This window comes from Muntiacus reevesi, chromosome 6 (genome assembly GCF_963930625.1).
Source record: "Muntiacus reevesi chromosome 6, mMunRee1.1, whole genome shotgun sequence".
In the NCBI taxonomy this organism is placed as follows: Eukaryota; Metazoa; Chordata; class Mammalia; order Artiodactyla; family Cervidae; genus Muntiacus; species Muntiacus reevesi.
In genome coordinates this window covers 31,821,575-31,848,572 of record NC_089254.1, presented here as the reverse complement: position 1 = coordinate 31,848,572, position 26,998 = coordinate 31,821,575, and the positions used below count along the sequence as shown (strand labels likewise).

The 26,998-nt window shown below is 39.7% G+C and overlaps 1 protein-coding gene across 3 annotated transcripts in view; it reads right to left on the bottom strand.

Annotated features, from left to right (window-relative positions):
* The window catches only part of ELAPOR2 (endosome-lysosome associated apoptosis and autophagy regulator family member 2), a 205,291-nt gene that overhangs the window by 43,167 nt on the left and 135,126 nt on the right, over window positions 1-26,998 (bottom strand). For all 3 annotated transcript variants that reach the window (XM_065938920.1, XM_065938922.1, XM_065938921.1), the window contains exons 5-9: window positions 25,799-25,904; window positions 18,380-18,532; window positions 17,679-17,767; window positions 4,649-4,829; window positions 3,143-3,271 (exon numbers count right to left, since the gene is read on the bottom strand). In XM_065938920.1, coding sequence (XP_065794992.1) covers window positions 3,143-3,271; window positions 4,649-4,829; window positions 17,679-17,767; window positions 18,380-18,532; window positions 25,799-25,904 — 658 coding nt within the window. The remainder of the gene's footprint in view (window positions 1-3,142; window positions 3,272-4,648; window positions 4,830-17,678; window positions 17,768-18,379; window positions 18,533-25,798; window positions 25,905-26,998) is intronic.

The following is a 26,998-nucleotide window of genomic DNA, read 5'->3' as shown; positions in this document are numbered from 1 at the left end:
TTTTCTATATTTTTCTAGAAAAGAATCCCAATAAAAGAACTGAGAGAGTCAACTCCTAGATAGGTTGATAAGTAGTCTGGGGCCCTCAAGGAGGAAGGGGTCCAGGGCCCTCAAGAGGAGAAAGGGGTCTGGGGCTCTCAAGGAGGAGATAGGAGTCTGGAGATCTCAAGGAGGAGGAAAGGACAAATGTTTTTTTTCTTGAAGCCCAGAGCACAACAAAACAACTCCTCTTGCTCAAGGATATGTTTTTCCTTAAACTCTGTACAGTGATTATATAACAACAATGTGTCCTGCTCCAGGACTTGTTTCTCCTTCTTGAGAACCTTCTGACTAAACCTGTCATCTTAAAATGTAATTGTGGGAATGGGTCTCAGAAAAGTATATGAGGCCTTGGTAAGACTAGTGAGTGGGGCCCTCTCCATCCCCCTTCTGATGTCTATGTCAGAAGCTTTCTCTGTTCCTTTTTTCACTTTAATAAAACTCTGCTACACAAAAGCTCTTGAGTGATCAAGCCTGGTCCCAAAGTTAAATCTTCTTTGAAGATCATGAATCCAACATCTTTCACCATAAGCTATCAGAACTACTGGGTAAATAAATATATTTTTTAAAACCAATATTTTGTACTGTTGCTCTGATTCTGAAAGCAATGTGAATACATGAGGAATATTTATTAAATACAGTAAAGTAAATGAAAAAAAAAAAAAAAGTAATTCAAACTTCTCAGAAACCTCCCAGCCCAAGTAATGAACAACATTTCAGAGTATTTTTTTTCACTCTTTTTCTAGTGCATAATTTTCTTTAAAATATACCTTAGGTTTTATTGTATAATCTATTTTCTGTTTTTTTCACTTGACATTATCTTCTCATTTTTCTAATCATCATTATAGCAAAAATACTTTCCCATTAAAAATCTTTGTTACATCTAGTGTTAAAGAGTTAAGAATATGCTATAAGGTTATATCATCATTTTATTTAATCATACCCCATGTTGAAAACTTTGTTTTCTCATATTTTTGACTCTCATAAATAATACTAAAATTAACATATCTGTGCATAATTTCTTTCTTTACATCACACAGTTTCCTTGGTGCAAATTCCCAGACGTGAAATTACTGGGTTAGAGAACGGGACCATTCAAAATGTTTGAAATACTGCCAAATTGTTTTCCATATGGCTGTCATTTTTAATGATTACATAACATTTCATCCAATTAGTACAGCATGACTTTTATAAACATTATCATATTGCTGGAATTTAGATTATTTCCAGTTTTGTTATTAGAGATAATGCTCAGTGAAAGCTTCGTGAATAAACACTAATCTGTTTACAACTCTGAATTCCTCTTAAGCAAAATTCCAGTAAAGATGTACTTATACATACCTATTCCACAACCGTGGGAAATTCCAATTGAGCATACAAAAGAGCCTCAAAGTACTCTAAGGCACACGGTCAAGTTGGTCAAAGCACATCCACTTTAATTCCATGATGGAGTAATGACCTCACGAGACAGGCTACCCTGGGCCTCTCACTTTGATCCTCAGTATTCTGAGCACTGCTCTCCTCAAGGCTAGTTACTGAACCACCAGTCATAAGATTATAATCGCCTTTTATCTTTGTGTCTTTCACCCTACTGTTTGCTATTTCAGTATGACATGCTAATATTGCAGAGATGTATACTTAAATTAATAATTGAACATTTCAGAAAATCAGCAAAAATTTAAATTATAGCCTCTGAGTGAATGAGAAGCCTTCCCTGGTGGCTCAATGCTAAAGAATCCACCTGCCAATGTAGACGACATGGGTTAGATCCCTGGGTTGGGAAGATCCCCAAAGAAGAAAATGGCATCCACTGCAGTATTCTTGCCTAGGAAATCCCATGGACAGAAGAGGCTGGTGGGCTACAGCTCATGGGGTCACAAAAGAGTTGGACATGATTTAACAACTAAACAACAAGTGAATGAGTAAGCAAGTGGATAAATCAAATACTGCCATGAGATTTAGACTAAGAGTAACTTTTTTAAAAATTAATGTTTCAGATAATCTTCACTAGTAAATGCACACACACACAAATGTACCAATGCTTTCATCAATACATTCTCCTTCTTATTTTTGCAATATCTCAAACTTCTTCAGCCACAGGATAATTTTAGAACATAAATCCTATAGTCGGGTAATGATTACTATGTAATTTCTTCTTCTCCTTTAGAAAAAAATCCCAGAAGTGGGATTATTAGGTGACAAAGAGTACTGTTCCATAATGTTCTTTATATATAAAGGCTTCCTTCATGCATCTGTTTAACCAAAATTATTCAAGAACATAGGATTTGTCAACCTGAGTACTCACGTGTACACCTCACTCCCCACATTTCAAATCTGTTTATTTTGGATACGTGCTGATGTAAAACAGATGTAATTAAATAGCATTTTTCCAAGTATTAAATACACTATTGAGAAAAACTGAACTGATAAAAAATACCAGTTAACTTGTAAAAGTAAAGAGCACATTTTAGTATCCGTAACATCTATATCTAGTGTCAAGTTTAAAAATACACATACAGACACTGTCATTCATTTGAACAACAAATATTGCAGAATAACTAAGTGCTATGCTCCCTAAAATGTAAGAACAAAGAAAATTCAGCAACCATCCTATAGAGTTCAGTCATGTTTCCAAGTTTTCAGTAAGTGAGGCTGATACATATTTGCAAATACGGTCATAGATTCCATAGGAAGAGGAGTATGAGATGATTTATCCCTCCCCGAGCTCAGTGCTGAGCCAGAAAACCAATCCAGGCAGAATACTTTCATAAAGTGGTATGTATACACTATGACCCTTCCAAGAAAACAACATAAATTTCATTGCCTCCCTTAGTAATCTATTCTAGTATTTATAACAACCATAAATGGTGATCCTCAACATCTGTTCCAAAACTGACTCCAAAAATGCAAAATAGTTATATTCTTACAGGACAGAAACGTGGCTGTGGCACTGTATTGACTATTTTTATGTGAGGTCTGGGAAGACAAGTAGCCAAGTGATAAGATTAAAGTTCCTCATACTAATATTTATCGTGTTTTTACACAAGTGAGTCCAAGAGTCCCTACCACCATAACACATTGAGAAGGCTGACTCTGAACTCACCATTCATTCCGTCACACTTTGAATTCCCAACATTGAAACAGGAGGTTTTCATGTTGCCAGGAAGTACATTCCACCATTTATATTCAAACCCAAGTGCAGGCTCTGTTCCTGCTGGACATGGTCTACATTCTGCAAGAGACAAGTGGGACAGAGAATTACAGTGATGTCACATCTGGTTAATTTCCACTTCCTCTGCTCCAACTTTAATCATCAGGGAGGCAAATAGTAAGGAGACTAAAGCTCTTAAGAATTAACAACTTATACCTGATTAACATGAAAAAGTAAACAAACACAAACTCTTCTAAAATAATTTCTTTCATTTCTGGGAGTAACTGCTTATACTGAATTAATTTGCATAAGAAAGGTAACTCTGAGACAACTTCTCTTACATGTGATTTTAGAATCAGTTTCCTCCTCTTCATAAATAAAGAAATATTACATCCTTCCTATTAGTCAATAAACTTACCAGAACATTATATCATTTAATTATGGACTGATGACTTGAAATTCAAAATACAGGCTATACTGAAAAGTGATGACAGAAGCTGAGGGGTGTGGAAAGAGTCAGATTTATAAACAAACCTTATTTAAATTAATATTTAAATCTGCAACATTGAAATAAAAGGGTCTTTTACAACCATTGTTTCCATGTAGCCAAGACACTCTGCATTACCACATCAGTAAAAGAAGGAGACAGAAATTGGTTATTGAGCAAGCATTTTCTGGTGCTGAAGGGTTACAGGAGACATTTTTATACAACTTCTCAATGATGATGAGCTAGACATTATTCTCTGCAATTTTACAAATGAGAAAACTGAATTCAAATTAGTGGATACATCATACTATTGATAGCCTGCAGCAAGTAGATTTGAACACAAGTCAATTCAACTGCTTTTTATGCTCTTAAAGGCTCTGGATATTAAGCATACAGCATGGCTATACCCAAGTAAGGTATCTACAGCAATAATGCATTGTAATCTTTATCAAATAAAATTAAAACAAATTCTGTAACCATCTTTCTTTAATATTGTTAAGTTTTCCCCAAATGTACACATTGAAACAACCTAGTTAGGGACTATTTAATTTGTATCTGATCAAAATAATCAATTTTTTCTATTATTATGGTATAAAATGTGATTACTCCAATTGAAATAGGAGTTGTATTTTATGCTTACATCAAAGTTCGTGTGCATACACACTGGAAAAGGAGCGCTTATTCTTAATCACTTAAATTAGTGAATTTTCTTAAAAATATCCAAAGCATCATCCCATTAAGAGGATATGTGTTACACGAAATGCCATTAAAAAACTATTCTTTGCTATAATGAATAAGCCACTGCAGTCTCATAATTCCCTTATATTTCTTAACTCTTCTTCAGCCTGTGAAATAAGAAAATTATGTGTTTTAAGGAATTTTCCATAAAAGCAATTCAGGACAATGTCAATGTGACCCAACAAGTTTATTTTACTAAAGGGCCAATTCTTGGGCCAATTGATATCCCGTACCCTTTGTTCCATCCGAAAATGTTCCAGGAGGGCAGGGATGGCAGGAGGATGATCCATTGTTATAAAATCCAGGGTTGCAAGGTGGACAATCCTTCTTCTCTCCAGAAGGGGGCAACCTAATAGCATCTGTGAGATCCTCTCGGCAGATTTTGGGCTCTATCCACTTGTACATTATCTGTGTCTGCAAAAGAAAAGAAAAAAAAAAAAAAAACTTGCAGGTCTGTAACATACTTTATTTGCTTTAAACTTCCAATAACAAAAATGCTAAACTGACAGCCTAGGTAAGGTCCAAATAGTGACAAAACAGAGGGCCAGCTGAAGAGAATCTAAAACTTTAGTAACAAAATGAGACAGAAAAAAACACTTTTGTGGGGAAATGACAGTTACCTCCAAATGGTTTTACGCTAAGCTGCAAAGACCTTACCTCATATGCACAGGGCATCGTTATGAAATTCCTCTTTAAAACATACAGAACATGACTGCAACTCTTACTCTTCTGGCCACTTGTTCACTTTATTCCATAGCTGCCCTAAGTTTCTCTGCAGACTACCCTCCTTGTGCTGAGACCCGCCCCCGCACTACCCTCTTCCTTTCCCCTTTCTACAGCCTACATCATCTTGCTTCGCACATAGTGATGATTTTAAAAAGTTACTTTTTTAGTTGCATATCTCTAGCTTCACATTTCAATCCCATTATCTTCATACACTGGTAGCTGTTCTCTGAGTCTTTCCAAATAACCTGAGGTTAGACCTCAAGAGCCGTATCTAAACTATCTCCTCTTGAGGTTTCTAGGCCCTGTCACCTGTGTTCTAAATGACAGCATTAAGATCTCCTCTACCTTCGTGGAGGGGAGTCTTTTAAACTCTGCTTCTCACACATGCGTGTACCCAAAAACAAAACAAAATATAACTAAGTAGCTACAAGTCAGCCAAACCCAGAAAATTGTGATTATAAAATTCTTATCTTTTGGAACTAGAAAGAAACATTAAGTGAGTTGGCCATTTCAAAACAAAATGTATATGCTCAGCGAAAAATAGAAAAGGCAGCCTACATGCAAAGAGAAAAATCACTCAAGTTCTTTCATAACTTAACACACTTTTTAAAAATAGACTAAACTTTATTTCATATGTTCAGCTGAAATTACCATTTCTCCTTGAAAGCAATGATAAGTTTAATACTGAAGCAGGAGAATCAAAATTAAAGACAATTCTTTATCGTTATCTCCAGCTAATAATAAATCATATATAGTAAGCCCTTGAGGCCACTCAATTTTATTCTCAAATATTAATAAATTACCTTATCTGATGAAGGCTGTTAAGAACATAGTTTAAAAAGTAGATGTCTCAACAGAATTATAAATAACTGTTTTTTGGGTTTTTTTTTTTTTTTTTACAACTCTGCATTTATGGCCTACATCATGATACAGCTTAACCAGCCACTTCAACCATCTGCCTTTCTCACCATCTGCAAAAATGATTGCTATTCCTGCTGGAGTTTCCTAAATAGCTGAAAAAATTAATTAGATCCTATATCCAACAGGAGCTCTCAATTCCTCCGAGAAAGACAACATAAAATTCAGAGAAGGTAAGCAAATAAACACATTATGTTTGGGGGATTGTCTTTTTAAAAGTCTGGCTTAATAAGTATAGAAAACAACTTTCTGATGATGATCAATTCACAAATTTGCTGATTTATTTTGACATTCACTAAAACTGCAAAGAGTTCCGTGTGCGGTATCGCACTGTTGGGAGGAGACGGCTCCCTGTGTAAGTGGGTGTGATGCTGAGGCTGTGCGCTGAAGGCTCATCCTGGAGGCATTGTGCAATCTTCCCCACCATTCCAAGAGCTCAGTTATATTATGCACATTTATAAGTGAGGAAACTTCAGAGAAGAGCTGTTAAACCTGCCCCCAAAGTCATACACAGCTAGTAAATGGTTAAAACAGCACCAGCCAAGGCGAGTTGTTTTGGTGAGGGTAAAAATAATAAAATTTTTTATTGATTTTAGACAAACTCCCTAACCACATGATTTTCAAACCAAGCACAGTATATCTTTAAAATTTAGAAAATGTGCACCACCTTTAAACACTTGGAAGTCAAATTGCAAATGCTCTGTAGTAAAAGTTTTGTTTGCAAAACCTCCTGCTTCATATGCAAATTGATTCTGTGCCTCTCTTTCTAATGCGGACAGATGCTTTCAAGTCTGACTGACTGGGGAAAGATAATGATTAATATTAATGATATTTAGTACCAGATGGTTCACAGTGCAGGTGAAACACCAACAATCAACTCCTTCTTAGGCAAGTTGAGATAAAACTATGAAATGCTTTATGAAACCAAAACCCTAATAGAGCAAAACTTAGATTTGCCAATCTAATGGCAAAAAATAGATTGCCATCAAGGCTACAGAAAAACTGTAAGATCCATATATACTTATATTAAGCATGAGTAAAATATGTTTTAAAGAGATGCATTGGAAGTATCAATTGGAAGCTGGTTTTCACATAAAAATAACATTCAAATTGAGACTGGGTTTGTCCATGGTTGACAGCTTTCTCCCTTTGGAAGTCTCTGCACAAACCCACCAAACCCTTTGCAGACTGATGGAGCTCATATAAGCTAAATTACATGTGATTTAAAAGGATTTACTGATTGCCACTCCAGCATAACAGGCGTGTGCATCACAATGTTCTAACTCAAAAGTTTTCAGGCAGACAGACTATCGCTCACCTCTCTGCCTCTCCCAAACCTTGATCCTCTCCAGTTGCAAACCACTGGGCACTTATCATCATTTCTCTTGGAAGTACCACACCATTCTGCCAACGTGTGACGGACCCCTCCTTCAAGGTCGAGCTCAACATCCACAAACGCTCTCAGTTGGTCCTCAGCCCACACTGCTATGCATCCACATTCACCAGAATTCCTTTTTTATGAAGCCTCTGCTGCTGCTTTTCCTTATCATTTCCTCCCTGTCTCTTTTCTAAATGCTTTAAAGCCTGGGTCCTATTCTTCCATTATGTGGAAGACACCATGGGGATCTAACATTGTCCTGAAGGTTTTAGCTGGGACTTTACATAAGGAAATGCTCTAAAATTAAATATAAAAATAATAATAATAAACTGAATCGATGCTATACATGGATGACCTTATGGTATGAGAATTACATCTCAGCAAAGCTTTCTTTTAAGTAAAGATGTTAAAGACAACTTGTGAAATTTTTATTTTAAATTCAGAAATCCCTAGTCACTGAAAAACACCACGTTGTTTTTCCATCATCCTAATTAAGAAACAAAGGCTCCAAGTACATCATTCCACTTGCTTAAATCGCATAGGAAGAAAGGCTCATCTAAACCCATATCCCTGTAAGCCCTATTTTTTATGTTCTCTACATCTTACTTCTGCTATAAAACTCAGAAGGACTGTGTTACAGACCTTGATTGTTAAAACGATTTGTAATACTGAATTTAGTTAAAGAGCAAAGAAAGTACTAGACAATGTGACACAAAAACACTAGCAAACCCTTTGTGATTCAATAGTTTCCTAGACTCAGAGATGAAAAAGTTCCATGGTTGGATGTCTTCTCTCTAAAAATTTCACTTCTAAAATGCCCTTCCCTACCAGGCACTCTCTAGCCTTAACAAAAAGTTTCCAATTTGGCAAAACATACTGTTCCAAAACTGGGAAGTTCTGGTTGCTAAAACATCATTACATACAACTGGAATTTATGTTCTTTAAATTTGCCTAATAAGCACAAATTTTGCCTTATGGGATAACACAGAAAGGTCTATTTGTTTTTTATTCTAAGACTTTCTTTCAAATGTTTAAACTTACTATTCAGGAAATTCTTACTAAGTATCTACAACATGTAGAAGAAAGAATTGTAGGAAATTTAAATATTAGTAAGACAAACTGTTCTGAAAGAGGTTTACAAACCTCTGTTTGTAAGAGAAAGATTTACAAACTGCTATACTATAAAAAGAAAATATATGAAAAGGATACAAAAGCATCAGATTTGGAAAACAACAGAGTTGATTAGAATTCTAGTCTTAAGACATAGCCATAAATAGCTATGACCTTAGAAAAATTATTTAATCTCATTAAGCCTCAGTTTTCTCATTTTCAAACTGGGTATACTAATGTCTAGTTACACAGCTGTTGAAAAAAAGAACTGGAAGCAATGTTTGAATATACACGCAGAGCAAGCATGCAGATAAATATGTAAATAACACCTGCTTCTGCTATTAACACCATTGCTACTATTACTATTATCATTGTCGTCATCATCATTTCCAAGAGAAACATGAAATGTCATGGTTACTCAAAGGAAAGAGATCAAATCTCTTTTGAACTAGTAGGGAACATCAGAAAGATGATCACCAGTCCACCATCCAATGGGGTCTTTCCTCCAATCTGAAACAATATTTCTAGTAACTTCAATAATATTTCACATGAAGTAATTAACATCTACTTCTTTTCTCTGGGGTCTTCCCATTTTGTCAAAATTTCCTCAAGCCTCTACAGAGGAAAGAATACAACACTCTAACTGTGTTAATCATATATTCACTTACTAATTCTCTCATTCATTAATTCATTCAAAAGATAATTCACTACCTTCTGCATTCTGGGTACTCTACTAGAGCTAAAAAATTTTTTTTAAATAATTAAGAACAGAACATTACAGCATACTAACACATATATATGGAATTTAGAAAGATGGTAACGATAACCCTATATGCAAAACAGAAAAAGAGACACAGAAGTACAGAACAGACTTTTGAACTCTGTGGGAGAAGGTGAGGGTGGGATGTTTCGAAAGAACAGCATGTATAGTATCTATGGTGAAACAGACCACCAGCCCAGGTGGGATGCATGAGTCAAGTGCTCGGGCCTGGTGCACTGGGAGGAGTCGGGTGGAGAGGGAGGTGGGAGGGGGGATCGGGATGGGGAATGCGTGTAACTCTATGGCTGATCCATGTCAATGTATGACAAAACCCACTGAAATGTTGTGAAGTAATTAGCCTCCAACTAATAAAAAAATAAAATAAAATAAAATAATTAATAAATAAATAAATAATTAAGAACATGTTTCCGTCTATGGGAAGAAGAGAGTTCAGTGAAGGAAACAGTCATCTTTACAAGTATTTGCAATAAAGTGATCTCATATCAAAGAAGACTCCAGAGAGTGCCATGTACTACAAGGAGATCACACTGGTCAATCCTAAAGAAAATCAACCCTGAATATTTTGGAAGGACTGATACTGAAACTCCAATAATTTGGCCACCTGATGTCAACAGCCGACTCACTGGAAAAGACCCTGATGCCGGGAAAGACTGAAGGCAAAAGGAGAAGAAGGCGGCAGAGAATGAGATGGTTGGATAGCATCACCAATGCAATGGACATTAACTTGAACAAAATCCGAGAGATAGTGGAGGACAGGGAAGCCTGCAGTGCTGCAGTCCATGGGGTTGCAAAGAGTTGGACATGACTTAGCAACTGAAAAACAACAACATATATCAAAGCATTGCAAATGCTGATCATCACGTAAGTATCAAAAGAGGTATGTGCAAAATTCTGTGGGAATTCCCAGGATTTCAAGACAATCTTGCCAGATCTATGTTATTTAAGAGTGATGTGTTCTGGAATCTATGCAGAATCACTCTCATTTTATTGTGCTAACAGACAGTATCTCTTTCTCTTTTGGAACTAACATGTGATGATGACAGGAACTGGGAGCCACATGGTGTAGCCTTCCCAGCCATAGAGATTAGCAGGTGAACTAAGTGGTGTAACCAGAGTAGCTCACACTACTGGACAGAATGGCTGGTCTGAGATGGGCTTGAGATTCAAGCAGGGCCAGTATTTTCAGAAACTTTGTTCAGCCCTCCTTTGATCAAACGCTGTAAGGATAATAGTGACTGGAGTGGAGATATCAGAGTGTATCTGGCACCACAGAAAGAAGCTATCTGAGAAGGAAATCAAACTGAGCCAGGAATATCAGTGAGAAGAGCAAAAGAAAGGCTTGGTAAAACTGCTCTGTGATAACTTTCCCAGTCACATGAGTCAAGTGACCCCTGCCCTGTCTGTTCCCACCCAAACTCTGAAAAGTATTTTTTAAATTCAATACGTTAATTTCATAATTATCTCCAACTACAGAAGCCAAACTGACATGGTATGGAGCCTAAGTGTGACCAGAATGTAGGGGTGAAAGTAGGGAGTTGCACTGGATACAACTCATGACATAAGCAAGTGCTAGAGTAGGCATGCTTTCACAGTAGTGAGTGAACTTGAAATTTTCACGTGTGTTTTGTTCTCTAAAGGTTGCTTAGAACCCACATTTTACAAATGTTGCATGAGGTACACCTATATATCTATATACAAACACATGCAAAGATTCAGTGCTTGAGATTTGAGCCCAAAAGAATGTTGACCAGTGAAAACAGACAAGTATTCCTCAAGAGAGGGCATCTTTTAATATTAACAAAATATTTGATAGAGCTTCTCATTATCTCCCTGTGGATAAGACAGAGGGCTATGGACCAAATGATACGATTAGTGGCTATATGGCTAGTTTAAGAACTATATGTAAAACATTTGATCTTACAAATTTTTTTAATAAACATTTCACCCAGGTTTTACATAGCTCTTGAAGCCTTCCCTGATTTGGTCAGAGCACTCTAAAGCTCAGACTTCTCTGTTATAGCACTAATAACAATCAGAAATAATGACTCATTTTCTATGACAGACTCTCTTTTTCTAAAGTCTAGACCAGATATTCCCAAATTGCTGAGATCTTGGACCAGTAAAGTCAGAATTACCTGGGAACTTCTTAGAAATGTACATTCTCAGGCCATGCCCTGGGTCTACTGAAATAGAAAATCTGGGACAGGAACCTCCAAGGGGGTCTGATGCTCACCAAAGCTGAACAACTGCCCTGCAGTCTATGGAGACATGTATCTTCTTCTATCTGTCCTTACTTGGCTCTTCCCTCATCACTCAGCACTCTGCATATAACCAGTGCTCAGTAAAGATTTATCAAATGAATAGGTGAATGAGTAGACACTCCACATTTTTCATGATGTGAATGAGAGTCTATTAATCAGGATTAGAATGGTTAGAGTTACCAATTAAAATTTTCCTTAAAAGTGTATCCTATAGGCAGGCAGCATATTAAAAAGCAGAGACATTACTTTGTCAACAAAGTCCATCTAGTCAAGGCTATGGTTTTTCCAGTGGTCTTGTATGGATGTGAGAGTTGGACTGTGAAGAAAGCTGAGCACCAAAGAATTGATGCTTTTGAACTGTGGTGTTGGAGGAGACTCTTGAGAGTCCCTTGGACTGCAAGAAGATCCAACCAGTCCATCCTAAAGGAGCTCAGTCCTGGGTGTTCATTGGGAGGGCTGATTTTGAAGCTGATACTCCAGCACTTTGGCCACCTCATGCAAAGAGTTGACTCATTGGAAAAGACCCTGATGCTGGGAGGGATTGGGGGCAGGAGGAGAAGGGGACAACAGAGGATGGATGAGATGGTTGGATGGCATCACCGACTCAATGGACATGGGTTTGGGTAGACTCCAGGAGTTGGTGATGGACAAGGATGCCTGGCGTGCTGCGATTCATGGGGTCATGAAGAGTCCAACACAACTGAGCAACTGAACTGAATTGATAGGCAGGAAGCAAGCAAACAACTAAGTTTCAAAAATTTGAACATTCCTGTGTCATATGAATTACAATGCTCAAAATCTGTATACCTCAAGAGCCATTTCCCTTGATGATGCTCTCCAAGCAAGGGGATAATAAGATCCAAAAGAGCATGACAGGACAATAAGAGTCAAAACATAGTCAATGAATGCCCTGGGAAACATCGTTAAGCCACCGGCAAATCACCAGGCTACTCCAAGCAAGAATAAATAACTCTTAAAAAGATGAAACCAGAACAAATGAAAATGTTGAAATAAAATTGGAAAATATTTGAATGGATGTGTATAATAGACATGTCTTCACTATATCTGTTATCTAATTAAGTTCCCATTGCTTTTTGTTCACTTCTGAAGCTAGAAACCTCTCTCTTAAAGTAAGACTTAAATCAGTTTTTAAATAATCAGTGATATAAAAGAGATATTTAATAAGGACCTATAGTATAGCATAGGGAATTCTACTCAGTAATCCATAATTACCTATCTGGGAAAAGAATAAAGAGTGGATATGTGTATATGTATAACTGATTCACTTTACTATACAGCAGAAACTAATACAAGATTGTAAATCAACTATACTCCAATAAAAATTTTTAGAAAAGAATCACTGAGTGTATGGAGTGCTGGTACACTGTTTTGCTATATATCAAGAACACAAAAGGAGCATAATTTTTATGTATCTGTGTACACAAATATGCTTGTGGGTGTACACATGTGCCCATATATGTGTGTGTAGGCATGTATGTGCACCCTGTACATTCTATATTTAATATGTGGCTCTACTTCTTTAGTTCAGTTTAATTCAGTCGCTCGGTAGTGTCTGACTCTTTGCGACCCCATGAACCGCAGCATGCCTTCTTTAAGCACAAGCCAACTAGATTTTATCATTCTATTTACTGACATCATTACTCATTGACATAATAAAAACATGATTTTTGAATATTTTTATTATAGCAAAAACAAGATCCATTTGTATATTAGATCTTATTCATTAGCACTTCAGTAATGTTTTTATTGTTCAGTGCTCAGTTCAGTTCAGTTGCTCAGTTGTAACCGACTCTTTGTGACTCCATGAACTGCAGCACACCAGGCCTCCCTGTCTATCACCAACTCCTGGAATCCACCCAAACCCATGCCCATTGAGTCGTTGATGCCATCCAACCATCTCATCCTCTGTCATCCCCTTCTCGTCCTGCCCCCAATCCCTCCCAGCATCAGGGTCTTTTCCAATGAGTCAGCTCTTCGCATGAGGTGGCCAAAGTATTGGAGTTTCAGCTTCTACATCAGTCCTTCCAATGAACATCCAGGACTGATCTCCTTTAGGATGGACTGGTTGGATCTCCTTGCAGACCAAGGGACTCTCAAGAGTCTCCTCCAACATCACAGTTTAAAGCATCAATTCCCAGTGATGTCCAACTCTTTCTGACCCCATGGACAGCAACACACAAGGCCTCCCTGTCCTTCACCATTACCCAGAGCTTGCTCAAATTCATGTCCATTGGGTCAGTGGTGACATCAAACTATCTCGCCATCTGCCATCCCCTTCTCCACCTGCCTTCAATCTTTTCCAGCATCAGGGTCTTTTCTAATGAATCAGCTCTTCACATTAGGTGGTCAAAGTATTGGAGATTCAGCTTCACCATCAGTCCTTCCAGTGAATATTCAGGGTTGATTTCCTTTAGGACTGACTGGTTTGATCTCCATGCAGAACAAGGGACTCTCAAGATTCTTCTCCAGCACCACAGTTCAACAGCATCAATTCTTCAGTGCTCAGTCTTCTTTACAGTTTAATTAAACACTACAGTTCCAAAGAATAGCACAGAGAGATAAGAAAGCCTTCCTCAGTGATCATTTTAAAGAAATAGAGGAAAATAATAAAATGGGAAAGAGTAGAGAACTCTTCAAGAAAATTAGAGACACTAAGGGAAAATTTCATGCAATTATAGGCACAATTAAGGACAGAAATGCTATGGACCTAACAGAAGCTGAAGATATTAAGAGGTGACAAGAATACATAGAAGAACTATACAAAAAAGATCTTCATGACCCAGATAACCACGATGGTGTGATCACTCACCTAGAGCCAGACATCCTGGAATGTGAAGTCAAGTGGGCCTTAGGAAGCATCACTATAAACAAAGCTAGTGGAGGTGATGGAATTCCAGATAAGCTCTTTGAAATCCAAAAAGATGATGCTGTGAAAGTGCTGCACTCAAAATGCCAGCAAATTGGGGAAACTCAGCAGTGGTCACAGGACTGGAAAAGATCAGTTTTCATTCAAAAGCCAAAGAATGTTCAAACTACCGCACAACTGCACTCATCTCACACACGCTCAAAAGTCTCCAAGTCAGGCTTCAACCGTACATAAATCAGGAACTTCCAGATGTTCAAGCTGGATTTAGAAAAGACAGAGGAACCAGAGATCAAATTGCCAACAACTGCTGGATCATCATAAAAGGAAGAGAGCTCCAGAAAAACATCTACTTTGCTTTATTGACTACACCAAAGTCTTTGACTGTGTGGATCACAACAAACTGGAAAATTCTTCAAGAGAAGAGAATACCAGACCACCTGACCTGCCTCCTGAGAAACCTGTATGCAGGTCAAGAAGCAACAGTTAGAAACAAACATGGAACAACAGACTGGTTCCAAATCGGGAAAGGAGTACATCAAGGCTGTATATTATCACCCTGCTCATTTAACTTATATGCAGAGTGCATCATGAGAAATGCTGGGCTGGAGGAAGCACAAGCTGGAATCAAGACTGCCGGGAGAAATATCAATAACTTCAGATATGCAGATGACACCACCCTTATGGCAGAAAGTGAAGAAGAACTGAAGAGCCTCTTGATGAAAGTGAAAGAGAAGAGTGAAAAAGTTAGCTTAAAACTCAACATTCAGAAAACAAAGATCATGGCATCTAGTCCCATCACTTCATGGCAAATAGATGAGGAAACAATGGAAACAGCAACAGACTTTATATTCTTGGGCTCCAAAATCACTGCCGTTGGTGACTGCAACCATGAAATTAAAAGACACTTACACATTGGAAGAAAAGTAATGACCAAACTAGTCAGCCTATTAAAAAGCAGAGATATTACTTTGCCGACAAAGGTCCATCTAGTCAAAGCAATGGCTTTTCCAGTAATCATGTATGGATGTGAGAACTGGACTATAAAGAAAACTGAGTCCTAAAGAATTGATGCTTTTGAACTGTAGCATTGAAGAAGATTCTTGAGAATCCCTTGGACAACAAAGAGATCAAAACAGTCAATCCTAAAGGAAATCAGGAATATTCATTGGAACGATGCTAAAGCTGAAACTCCAATACTCTGGCCAACTGATGTGAAGAACTAACTGACTCACTGGAAAAGACCCTGATGCTAGGAAAGATTGAAGGTGGGAGGAGAAGTGGACAACAGAGGATGAGATGGTTGAATGGCATCACTGACTCAGTGGACATGAGTTTGAGTAAGCTTTGGGAGCTGGTGATGGACAGGAAAACCTGGCCTGCTGTAGTCCATGGGGTGGCAAGGAGTCAGACACAACAGAGTGACTGAACTGAACTGAACATAAAATAAACTGAATTTAATTTGCCTTAGTCATCATAAAGGAAAGTTCAGCCAAAAAAAGTTTAGCTAAAGAAACATTATTCCAAATTACTTTCAACCCACCTTAATGGAGGAAGGCACAGAAACCCACTCATTGGATTCTTGCCTGCAGAATCCCCATGGACAGAGAAGCCTGGTGGGCTACAGTCCATAGGATCACAAAGAGTCAGACACAACTGAAGTGACTTAGCATGCAGTGGCTCTCTGCATATATTTTCTAAATAGAAATGGCCATTAAAGGACATTCAACATCATACTTCGTACTTCATAAATCTTTGCTCTTTAAAAACTGTTAATGTTACTCTTCTGATTGAAATTAACAGATGTACTTCTAAATGAAAATGTCCATAATTTAAACTGTCCTTCCTTTGACCTATTCTAAGTACTTGCTATACTGTAAATATAAGAATATACATGGTCTTAAGTATTGGACAGTAAATTTAAAAAGCTTAAGGACTAAGGGTAAGATGAACAATTATATAAATATAAAAATTACAGATTAAAACCTAAGGACAAAAATAAATGTCATTATTTCAAAGATGCAAACACACACAAAGAATGCTGCAATGGGCTTAATCTCAGTTTCTCCTACTAACATAGACTGGTAAGGCTAACTTTTTAATTAAGACAATGGCAGGTCAACTGCAGAGTTCAGGTTTGTATCCTTCCTCTGGCTAAGTGTCATTTATATGATAATTACTTTGTATTTTCTAAATGCAATTACACAGCAATCTGCCATCAGCCTATGGCTGCATGGCTTTTATTGACTGAACCTACTGAGTAACCAAATAAGTAAAGAGAAGTTAAACATTATCTTCATTCTGTGAGTCTCAGAACACATTTTAAGACTGTGCTCTTCTGATACTAATATTCTCGAAAAAAATTTAACTGTTTAAAATAGCAGTAACTGAGCATTCACTATGCACCAGGCACTGTGTTAGGGAACCTTAAATTGAGTATCTCATGTATTTTCACGGCAGTCCTATGAAATAAGTACTGATATTATTCCCATTGTACAGATGAAAAAAACTGAGACTTAGAGCACATAATTTAGAGCACACAACATAGCACTAATAAGCAGTGTGTGTTAGTCGCTCAGTCATGTCTGACTCTTTGCGACCCCATGGACCCCCGTGTGACCCTACCAGGCTTCTCTGTCCATGTAATTCTCTCTCAGTCAAGAATACTGGAGTGGATTGCTTCTCGAGAGGAACTTCCCAACCTAGGGATTAATCCCTGGTCTCCTGCATCGCAGGCAGATTCTTTACCATTTGAGCTACCTACAGGGAAGACCTAATAAGCAGTAGATATGAAAGTCAGCATGTATATTATCTATGGTGAAACAGATCACCAGCCCAGGTGGGATGCATGAGGCAAGTGCTCGGGCCTGGTGCACTGGGAAGACCCAGAGAAATCGGGTGGAGAGGGAGGTGGGAGGGGGGATCGGGATGGGGAATACGTGTAACTCTATGGCTGATTCATATCAATGTATGACAAAACCCACTGAAAAAATAAAAAATAAAAAATTATATAAAAAAAAAAAGAAAGTCAAAGCCAGAAAAGTGGGCTTAGGAGCCTAAATTCTTAAGTTTCCTCTGTGCTACTTAAACACACGTGCTATATATCTGCTCATTTATATCTGTCTAGGGAACAAACTGCAGTCTGCTCAAAATGGGAAAAGGGGTGGAAAAATGAGGGATGTAGCTGACTGAACATAGCCTGTACCTTTCCTTCCTCATCACATGGAGTGTGGATCTGGAAATAGTCTTTTGAGGTACAGGGAGGGCGCTCCGTACACTCGCTGGATCCTTCTTCTGCAACACAAGAGTGCATTTCAGAAATGAGTCATTCATGTTGTAACGCTAAGAAAAAGGCAAACATGAAAACAAGCAAACAAACAAAAAGCAGACAAGTGAAAAGTAAAAATAATCTTGCCAGAAGAATTTAGGTAGAACTAGTTAGGCCTAGAACAAATGAAGGCCTGGATTTTTATTCTTCCTAGAGCAACAAATGTTTCCAAGGTACACAAGAAGTATATCATAGTTTCTAAGAAAACATTAGATTTCCTCCATTATCACTGCATGTTGTAAATCTGGAACAAATAAAGTTTCTAAGTACATCTCCATGCCAATGAATCATCTAAAAGTACAATATGAATTTTTTGAGGCAAATATAAACATATCCAAAACAGCTACCTGGGGGTTGTGGAACAGAAAACATTATGGACAAAAAGAAAACTTCTGCAGAAAGAGGTAATTAGAAGTCCTATTTTATCCACTAAGTATGGATTCATTTCAGGACTTTGGTTTCTGGCCCACTGTTTTCATCACATTGTATGTGTGATTTCTGGCTTATGACTATACACTGTCCACAAACATAAATTTAGCAGAAAAGATCAAAGAGTATAAACTGCAGACTCATCTTACCGGAAAATTGGGAGTCCTCGTCACACCTGATGCATTCTTTGGCTCCCTTCTCAGAATAGGTGTTTCTGGGACACACTTGGCAGATGAATGAACCTGGTTTGTCACTGAAGGTGCCGGGCTTGCATGGAAAGCATTCCGATGTGTAGGCCACCCCTGTGTAGTAATGGGAGAGAGAGCATGGAGGGAGGGCCCTGGGTCACCCTGTGTGGCAATGGGAGAGAGAGCATGGAGGGAGGGCCCTGGGTCACCCTGTGTGGCAATGGGAGAGAGAGCGTGGAGGCAGGGCCCTGGGTCACCCTGTGTGGCAATGGGAGAGAGAGCGTGGAGGCAGGGCCCTGGGTCACCCTGTGTGGCAATGGGAGAGAGAGCGTGGAAGGAGGGCCCTGGGTCACCCTGTGTGGCAATGGGAGAGAGAGCGTGGAGGCAGGGCCCTGGGTCACCCTGTGTGGCAATGGGAGAGAGAGCGTGGAAGGAGGGCCCTGGGTCACCCTGTGTGGCAATGGGAGCGAGAGCGTGGAGGGAGGGCCCTGGGTCACCCTGTGTGGCAATGGGAGAGAGAGCGTGGAGGCAGGGCCCTGGGTCACCCTGTGTGGTAATGGAAGAGAGAGCGTGGAGGCAGGGCCCTGGGTCACCCTGTGTGGTAATGGGAGAGAGAGCATGGAGGGAGGGCCCTGGGTCACCCTGTGTGGCAATGGGAGAGAGAGCATGGAGGGAGGGCCCTGGGTCACCCTGTGTGGCAATGGGAGAGAGAGCGTGGAGGGAGGGCCCTGTGCACCCTGTGTGGTAATGGGAGAGAGAGCGTGGAGGAAGGGCCCTGGGTCACCCTGTGTGGCAATGGAGGAAAGAGTATGGAGGCAGGGCCCTGGGTCACCCTGTGTGGTAATGGGAGACAGAGCATGGAGGGAGGACCCTGTGTAACCTTGTGTGGTAATGGAGGACAGAGCATGGTGGGAGGGCCCTGGGTCACCCCTGTGTGTTACGAGAGAGAGAGCATGGAGGGAGGGCCCTGTGCACCCTGCGTGGCAATGGGAGAGAGAGCATGGAGGGAGGGCCCTGTGCACCCTGCGTGGCAATGGGAGAGAGAGCATGGAGGGAGAGCCCTGTGTCGTCCTGAGTGGTAATGGGAGAGAGAGCATAAAGCGAGGGCCCAACAGCAACAAATCAGTGTGTCCTTGCTTCTGCTACCAGAATTGACAGAGAAATATTAATAGTAAGCTCAACCCAGGTCTTTTACATACCATTAATTCAACATCACAAATGTATTTACTGTTTTCAGAGAGCTGGGATGCATACCGAATTGAACACTGAAGTACAGTGAACAGTTAAGAGATTCAGATTTGATAGGGGTATATAATCAGTATACGAGATTCTGCAGCAAGATGGCGGAGTAGAAGGATGTGCGCTCATCTTCTCCTGCGAGAACTCCAAAATTACAACTCACTGCTGATCAACTGTTGACAGGAAAATGCTTGATCCCATGAAAAAAATATACCCCACATCCAAGGGCAAAGGAGAAGCCCTAGCAAGATGGCAGGAGGAATGAAATCACATTTAGAACCAAACCCAATACCCACCAGAGATGCTTGGAGGGCTCAGAGAAAACCTTGTGTGCACCAGAAGACTTCTCAGAGACTGAGCCAGGCCCATCTTTGAAATCTACCTTTGAGTGTCTGAGTGTCTCCTGTGGCGGTATGGGTCAGCAGTCGCCTGCTGCAGGGGCAGAGGCTCTGGATGCAGCAGACCTGGGTATGGCATAAGCCTTCTTGGAGGAAGTCGCCATTAACCCCATTATAGAGCTGCAAGAACTTACACAGGACTGGGGAAACAGACTCTTGGAGGGCACAAACAAAACCGTGTGCGCACCAGGACCCAGAGACTCCACAGAGACTGAGCCAGAACTGTGTTTGAGTGTCTCCTGCAGCGGTATGGGTGGTATGGGTCAGCAGTGGACTGCCACAGGAGCTGGGGCTCTGGGTGCAGCAGACCTGGGAATGGCATAAGCCCTCTTGGAGAAGGTCACCATTAATGCCACCACAGAACCACCAGAGCTTACACAGGTCTGGGAAAACAGACTCTTGGAGGGAACAAACAAAACATTTTGCATACCAGGACCCAGGAGAAAGGAGCAGTGACCCCAAAAGACACTGACCCAGACTTGCCCGTGAGTGTTCAGGAGTCTCCGGCAGAGGCGTGGGTCAGTGGTGGCCTGGTGCAGGGTCAGGGGCACTGAGTGCAGCAGCACATGCATGGGACCTATTGAAGGAGGCCGCCATTATCTTCATCACCTCCACCATAGTTTGGCCTCAGGTCAAACAACAGGGAGGGAACACAGCCCCACCCATAAACAGAAAATTGGGTTAAAGATTTACTGAGCATGGCCCTGCCCATCAGAACAAGACCCAGTTTCTGCTTCAGTCAGTTTCTCTCCCATCAGCAAGCCTCCATAAGCCTTTGATCCTTCTCCTTCAGAGGGTAGACAGGATGAAAACCACAACACACTAATCAAACTGATCACATGGACCAAAGCCTTGTCTAATTCAATGAAACTATGAACCATGCCATGTAGGGCCACCCAAAATGGACAGGTCATGGTGGAGACTACTAACAAAACGTGGTCCACTGGAGAAGGCAATGGCAAATCACTTCAATATTCTTGCCTTGAGAACTGCATAAGCAGTATAAAAAGGCAAAAAGATAGGACACTGAAAGATGAATTCCCCAGGTCGGTAGGTGCCCAATATGCTACTGGAGAACAGTGGAGAAATAACTCCAGAAAGAATGAAGAGATGGAGGCAAAGCAAAAATAAAACCCAATTGTATATGTGACTGGTGATGGAAATCTGATACTGTAAAGAACAATATTGCATAGGAACCTGGAATGTTAGGTCCATGAATCAAGGTAAATTGGAAGTGGTCAAACAGAAGGCGGCAAGAGTAAACATCAATATTTTACGAATCAGTGAACTAAAATGGTCTGGAATGGATGAATTTAACCCAGATGACCATTATATCTACTACTGTGGGCAAGAATCCCTTAGAATAAATGGAGCAGCCCTCATAGTCAACAAAAGAGTGTGAAATGCAGTAGTTGGGTGCAATCTCAAAAACGACAGAATGATCTCTGTTCGTTTCCAAGGCAAACCATTCAATATCACAATAATCCAAGTCTATGCCCCAACCAGTAATGCTGAAGAAGCTAAAGTTGAACAGTTCTATGAAGAACTACAAGACCTTCTAGAACACCCAAAAAAGATGTCTTTTTCATTATAGGGGACTGGAACACAAAACTAGGGAGTCAAGAGATATCTGGAGTAACAGGCATATCTGGCCTTGGAGAACAGAATGAAGCAGGGCAAAGGCTAACAGAGTTTTGCCAAGAGAATGCACTGGCATAGAAACACCCTATTTCAACAACACAAGAGAAGACTCTACACATGGAGATCACAATATGGTCAATAGAGAAATCAGACTGACTGTATTCTTTGCATTCATAGATGGAGAAGCTCTATTAGCTCAGTTCAGTTCAGTCACTCAGTCGAATCTGACGCTTTGTGACCCCATAGACTGCAGCATGCCAGGCTTCCCTGTCCTTCACCAACTCCCAGAGCTTACTCAAGTTCATGTCCATAGAGTCAGTGATGCCATCCAATGATCTCATCCTCTGCCATCCCCTTCTCCTCCCACCTTCAATCTTTCCCAGCATCAGGGTCTTTTCCAATAAGTCAGTTCTTCACATTAGGTGGCCAAAGTACTGGAGCTTCAGCTTCAGCATCAGTCCTTCCAATGAATATTCAGGACTGATTTCCTTTAGGATTAACTGCTTGGATCTCCTTGCAGTCCAAGGGACTCTCAAGAGTCCTCTCCAACACCACAGTTCAAAAGAATCAATTCTTCAGCACTCAGTTGACTTTATAGTCCAACTCTCATATCCATACATGACTCTGGAAAAACCATAGCTTTGACTAGATGGACCTTTGTTGGCAAAGTAATATCTCTGCTTTTTAATATGCTGTTAGGTGACTCACAACTTTTCTTCCAAGGAGCAAGTGTCTTTTAATTTCATGGCTGCAGTCATCAACTGCAGTGATTTTGGAGCCAAAGAAAACAAAGGCTGTCACTGTTTCCATTGTTTCCCCATCTATTTGCCACAAAGTAATGGGACCAGATGCTATGATCTTCCTTTCCTGAATGTTGAGTTTTCAGCCAACTTTTTCACTCTCCTCTTTCACTTTCATCAAGAGACTTTTTAGTACTTCTTCACTTTCACTTTAGTACTTCTTCACTTTAGTACTTCACTTTCACTGCCATAAGGGTGGTGTCATCTACATATCTGAGGTTATTGATATTTTCCCAGCAATCTTGATTCCAGCTTGTGCTTCATCCAGTCCATTATTTCTCATCTTGTACTCTGCATATAAGTTAAATGAGCAGGGTGACAATGTATAGCCTTGACATACTCCTTTCCTGATTTGGAAATGGTATGTTGTTCCATGTTTGGTTCTAACTGTTGCTTCTTGACCTGCATACAAATATCTCAGGAGGCAGGTCAGGTGGTCCGGTATTCCCATCTCTTGAAGAATTTTCCACAGTTTGCTGTGATTCACATAGTCAAAGGCTTTGGCGTAGTCAATAAAGCAGAAGTAGATGTTTATCTGGAACTCACTCACTTTTTCAATGATCCGTCAGATGGCAATTTGATCTCTGGTTCTTCTGCCTTTTCTAAATCCAGCTTGAACATCTGAAAGTTCACAGTTCATGTATTGCTGAAGCCTGGATTGGAGAATTTTGAGCATTACTTTACTAGCGTGTGAGATGAGTGCAACTGTGCAGTAGTTTGAGCATTCTTTGGCATTGCTTTTCTTTGGGATTGTAATGAAAACTGACCTTTTCCAGTTCTGTGGCCACTGCTGAGTTTTCCAAATTTGCTGGCGTATTGAGTGCAGCACTTTCACAGCATCATCTTTTAGAACTTGAAATAGCTCAACTGGAGTTCCATCACCTCCACTAGCTTTGTTTGTAGTGATTCTTCCTAAGGCCCATTTGACTTCATGTTTCAGGATGTCTGGCTCTAGGTGAGTGATCACACCATTGTGGTTATCTGGGTCATGAAGATCTTTTTTGTATAGTTCTTCTGTGTATTCTTGCCACCTCTTCTTAAGATCTTCTGCTTCTGTTAGGTCCATATCATTTCTGCCCTTTATTGTGCCCATCTTTGCATGAAATGTTCCCTTGGTATCTCTAATTTTCCTGAAGAGTTCTCTAGTCTTTCCCATTCTATTGTTGTCCTTTATTTCTTTGCATTGATCACTGAGGAGGACTTTTTATCTCTCTTTGCTATTCTTTGGAACTCTGCATTCAAATGGGTATATCTTTCCTTTTCTCCTTTGACTTTCACTCTCTTCTTTCCACAGTTATTTGTAAGGCCTCCTCAGACAACCACTCTGCTTTTTTGCATTTCTTTTTCTTGGGGATGGTCTTGATCACTGCCTCCTGTACAAGGTCACAAACCTCTGTCCATAGTTCTTCAGGCACTCTATCAAATCTAATCCCTTGAATCTATTTCTCACTTCTCATAAGGGATTTGATTTAGGTCATACCTGAATAGTCTAGTGGTTTTCCCCACTTTCTTCAATTTAAGTCTGAATTTGGCAATAAGGAGTTCATGATCTGAGCCACAGTCAGCTCAGAGAAATTTGTATGCAGGTAAAGAAGCAATAGAACCAAACATGGAACAACAGACTGTTTCCAAATCGGAAAAGGAGTGTGTCAAGGCTGTATATTGTCACTCTGCTCATTTAACTTATATGCAGAGTACATCATGAGAAATAATGGACTGGATGAAGCACAAGCTGGAATCAAGATTTCTGGGAGAAATATCAGTAACCTCAGACGCACAGATGACACCACCCTTATGGCAGAAAGCAAAGAACTAAAGAGCCTCTTGATGAAAGTGAAAGAGGAGAGTTAAAAAGTTGGCTGAAAACTCAACATTCAGTAAACGAAGATCATGGCATCTGGTCCCATCACTTCGTAGCAAATAGATAGGGAAACGATGAAAGCAGTGACAGACTTTATTTTCTTCGGCTCCAAAATCACTGCAGTTGGTGACTGCAGCCATGAAAATAAAAGACACTTGCTCCTTGTAAGGAAAGTAATATCCAACATAGACAGCATATTAAAAAGCAGAGACATTACTTTGTCAACAAAGGTCCATCTAGTCAAGGTTATTTTTTTCCAGTAATCATGTATGGATGTGAGAGTTGGACTATAAAGTCTGCTGAGCACAAAGAATTGATGCTTTTGAACTGTGATGTTGGAGAAGACTCTTGAGAGTCCCTTGGACTGCAAGGAGATCAAGGAAGTCAATCCTCAAAGATATCAGTCCTGAATATTCATTGAAAGAACTGATGCTGAAGCTGAAGCTCCAGTACTTTGACTACCTGATGGATGAACTGACTCACTGGAAGAGACCCTGATGCTGAGAAAGATTGAGGGCAGGAGGAGAAGGGGTTGACAGAGGATGAGATTGTTGGATGGATCGAAGTTGAGTAAGCTCTGAGTTGGTGATGGACAGGGAAGCCTGGTGTGCTGCCGTCCATGGGGTCGCAAAGAGTCCGACACGACTGAGTGACTGACCTGAACAGAATCAGTGTATAATCTCAGCTATCAAAACAACTTCATTAATCAGAAATGGAGTAAATTCTGGTTCCTTCCAATTCTGTACCATTCTCTTCTGTGTCTACCAGTTCCCTTTTTCTCCAATGCTCACTAGTTACATACAGACAAGACCCATGAGACCCAGGGAAAAGCTGACTGTTCTTCAAGTTTGTAATTCCAGGTATCACCAGCAGATGTCCCTATAACTAATGAGTTATCTTCACAGGAAGAAGCACACTTAGATCATATTAAAATGTAAATCAAAGTTAAATAAAAGAGAATCACTGCTTTAATTAAAAGTAGCTCTGATAATGAACCTTGCCAGACCATACGGCCCACCCTCAGGAGTCAGAAAATGCACAGTTGGTTAAGAGATGCAAAACGTGTAGGAGACAGGCCAAGATATTATTTCACTGTTATTTTTAAGGATACAGCCATGACCTGTATAAGTACTATGCCAGCACAATGAAGTCTTGAATGAAGAGTAGGCTATTAATAAAGATTGTTTTCTTTTATTTCAAGACACCTACAATTGTCATTATTTTTACTTTCTCATACAGATTAAATAATTCAGTTTAGGGACAGGAAAAACAAACAGCCAACTTGCCAGAAATAAAACCAGAATCTCTAGGCCAATATGATGCCTAACCTGCTAATTTTGTCCCGTATCCCCTTGAACCAGTGAAACCAACAATGTAGTCAATATTTTAACTAACTATAAAATGGGATAGGCGACTACTAAAGGAGACAGATGTGAAATACCTTCAATTGTGATATTTTTTACCAACACTGGCTTGACTGCCTTGGAACCCATAAGGATGCCTGTAGTTCTCCAGTACAGTATGTTTGTGCCTGATTTCAACATTACCTGTAAAGAGAACACAAGACACTCGGCTCAGATGAACCATGCTACTTCCAACCATACCTATATCAAAGCTAATCCCCTATACACTTTTCAACACATTATAATGAAACACAATTACCTGGAACCCACAAATTTAAATCAACTACTTATTGAGACTTAAGCTTTGCTTAAATTCACATTTTGTAAAAAACAAACAAACAAACAAACAAACAAACAAAAAAGTTTGCCAACCCCAAAAATACAGTAAAAAGGGAGGAACAGAAAATTCTTCAAGCATGGAAGAAGTTAAAATCATTTTCAAATCATTTGCATAAAGACTTGGTTTATATTTAAAAGACTCAATTTAGATTGTGAGAGGCACTTAGCCCAATTACATACTGATTGCTGTCACTATTCATAAGTAAATCTCTGGGCTCTGAAAACAAAAAGGTAACAGAATGAGTTTGCTTCCTTTTAAAATTACTTAACAAACAACACTCCAACAGCAACAAAAGAAAAATAGGGCTGTTCTTATAGAATAGTCTGATTTGACTCTATGGCTCCAGAATTTAAATGATACAATGCCTAATATTTGCTTCCTTTGCCACCAGAACATTTTTATCAAATTACTTTTCCGATCAATTTCATGCTGATTCAGTCAAGTAAACTACTGAAATTAAAAGACGGCTTACTCCTTGGAAGGAAAGTTATGATCAACCTAGACAGCATATTAAAAAGCAGAGACATTACTTGGTCAACAAAGGTCCGTCTAGTCAAGGTTATGGTTTTTCTAGTGGTCATATATGGATGTGAGAGTTGGACTATAAAGAAAGGTGCGCACAGAAGAATTGATGCTTTTAAACTGTGGTGTTGGAGGAGATTCTTGAGAGTCCCCTGGACTGCCAGGAGATCTAACCAGTCCATCCTAAAGGAGATCAGTCCTAAGTGTTCACTGGAAGGACTGATGTAGAAGCTGAAACTCCAATACTTTGGCCACCTGATGCGAAGAACTGACTCATTTGAAAAGACCCGGATGCTGGGAAAGATTGAGGGCAGGAGGAGAAGGGGATGACAGAGGATGAGATGGTTGGGTGGCATCACCAACTCAATGGACATGG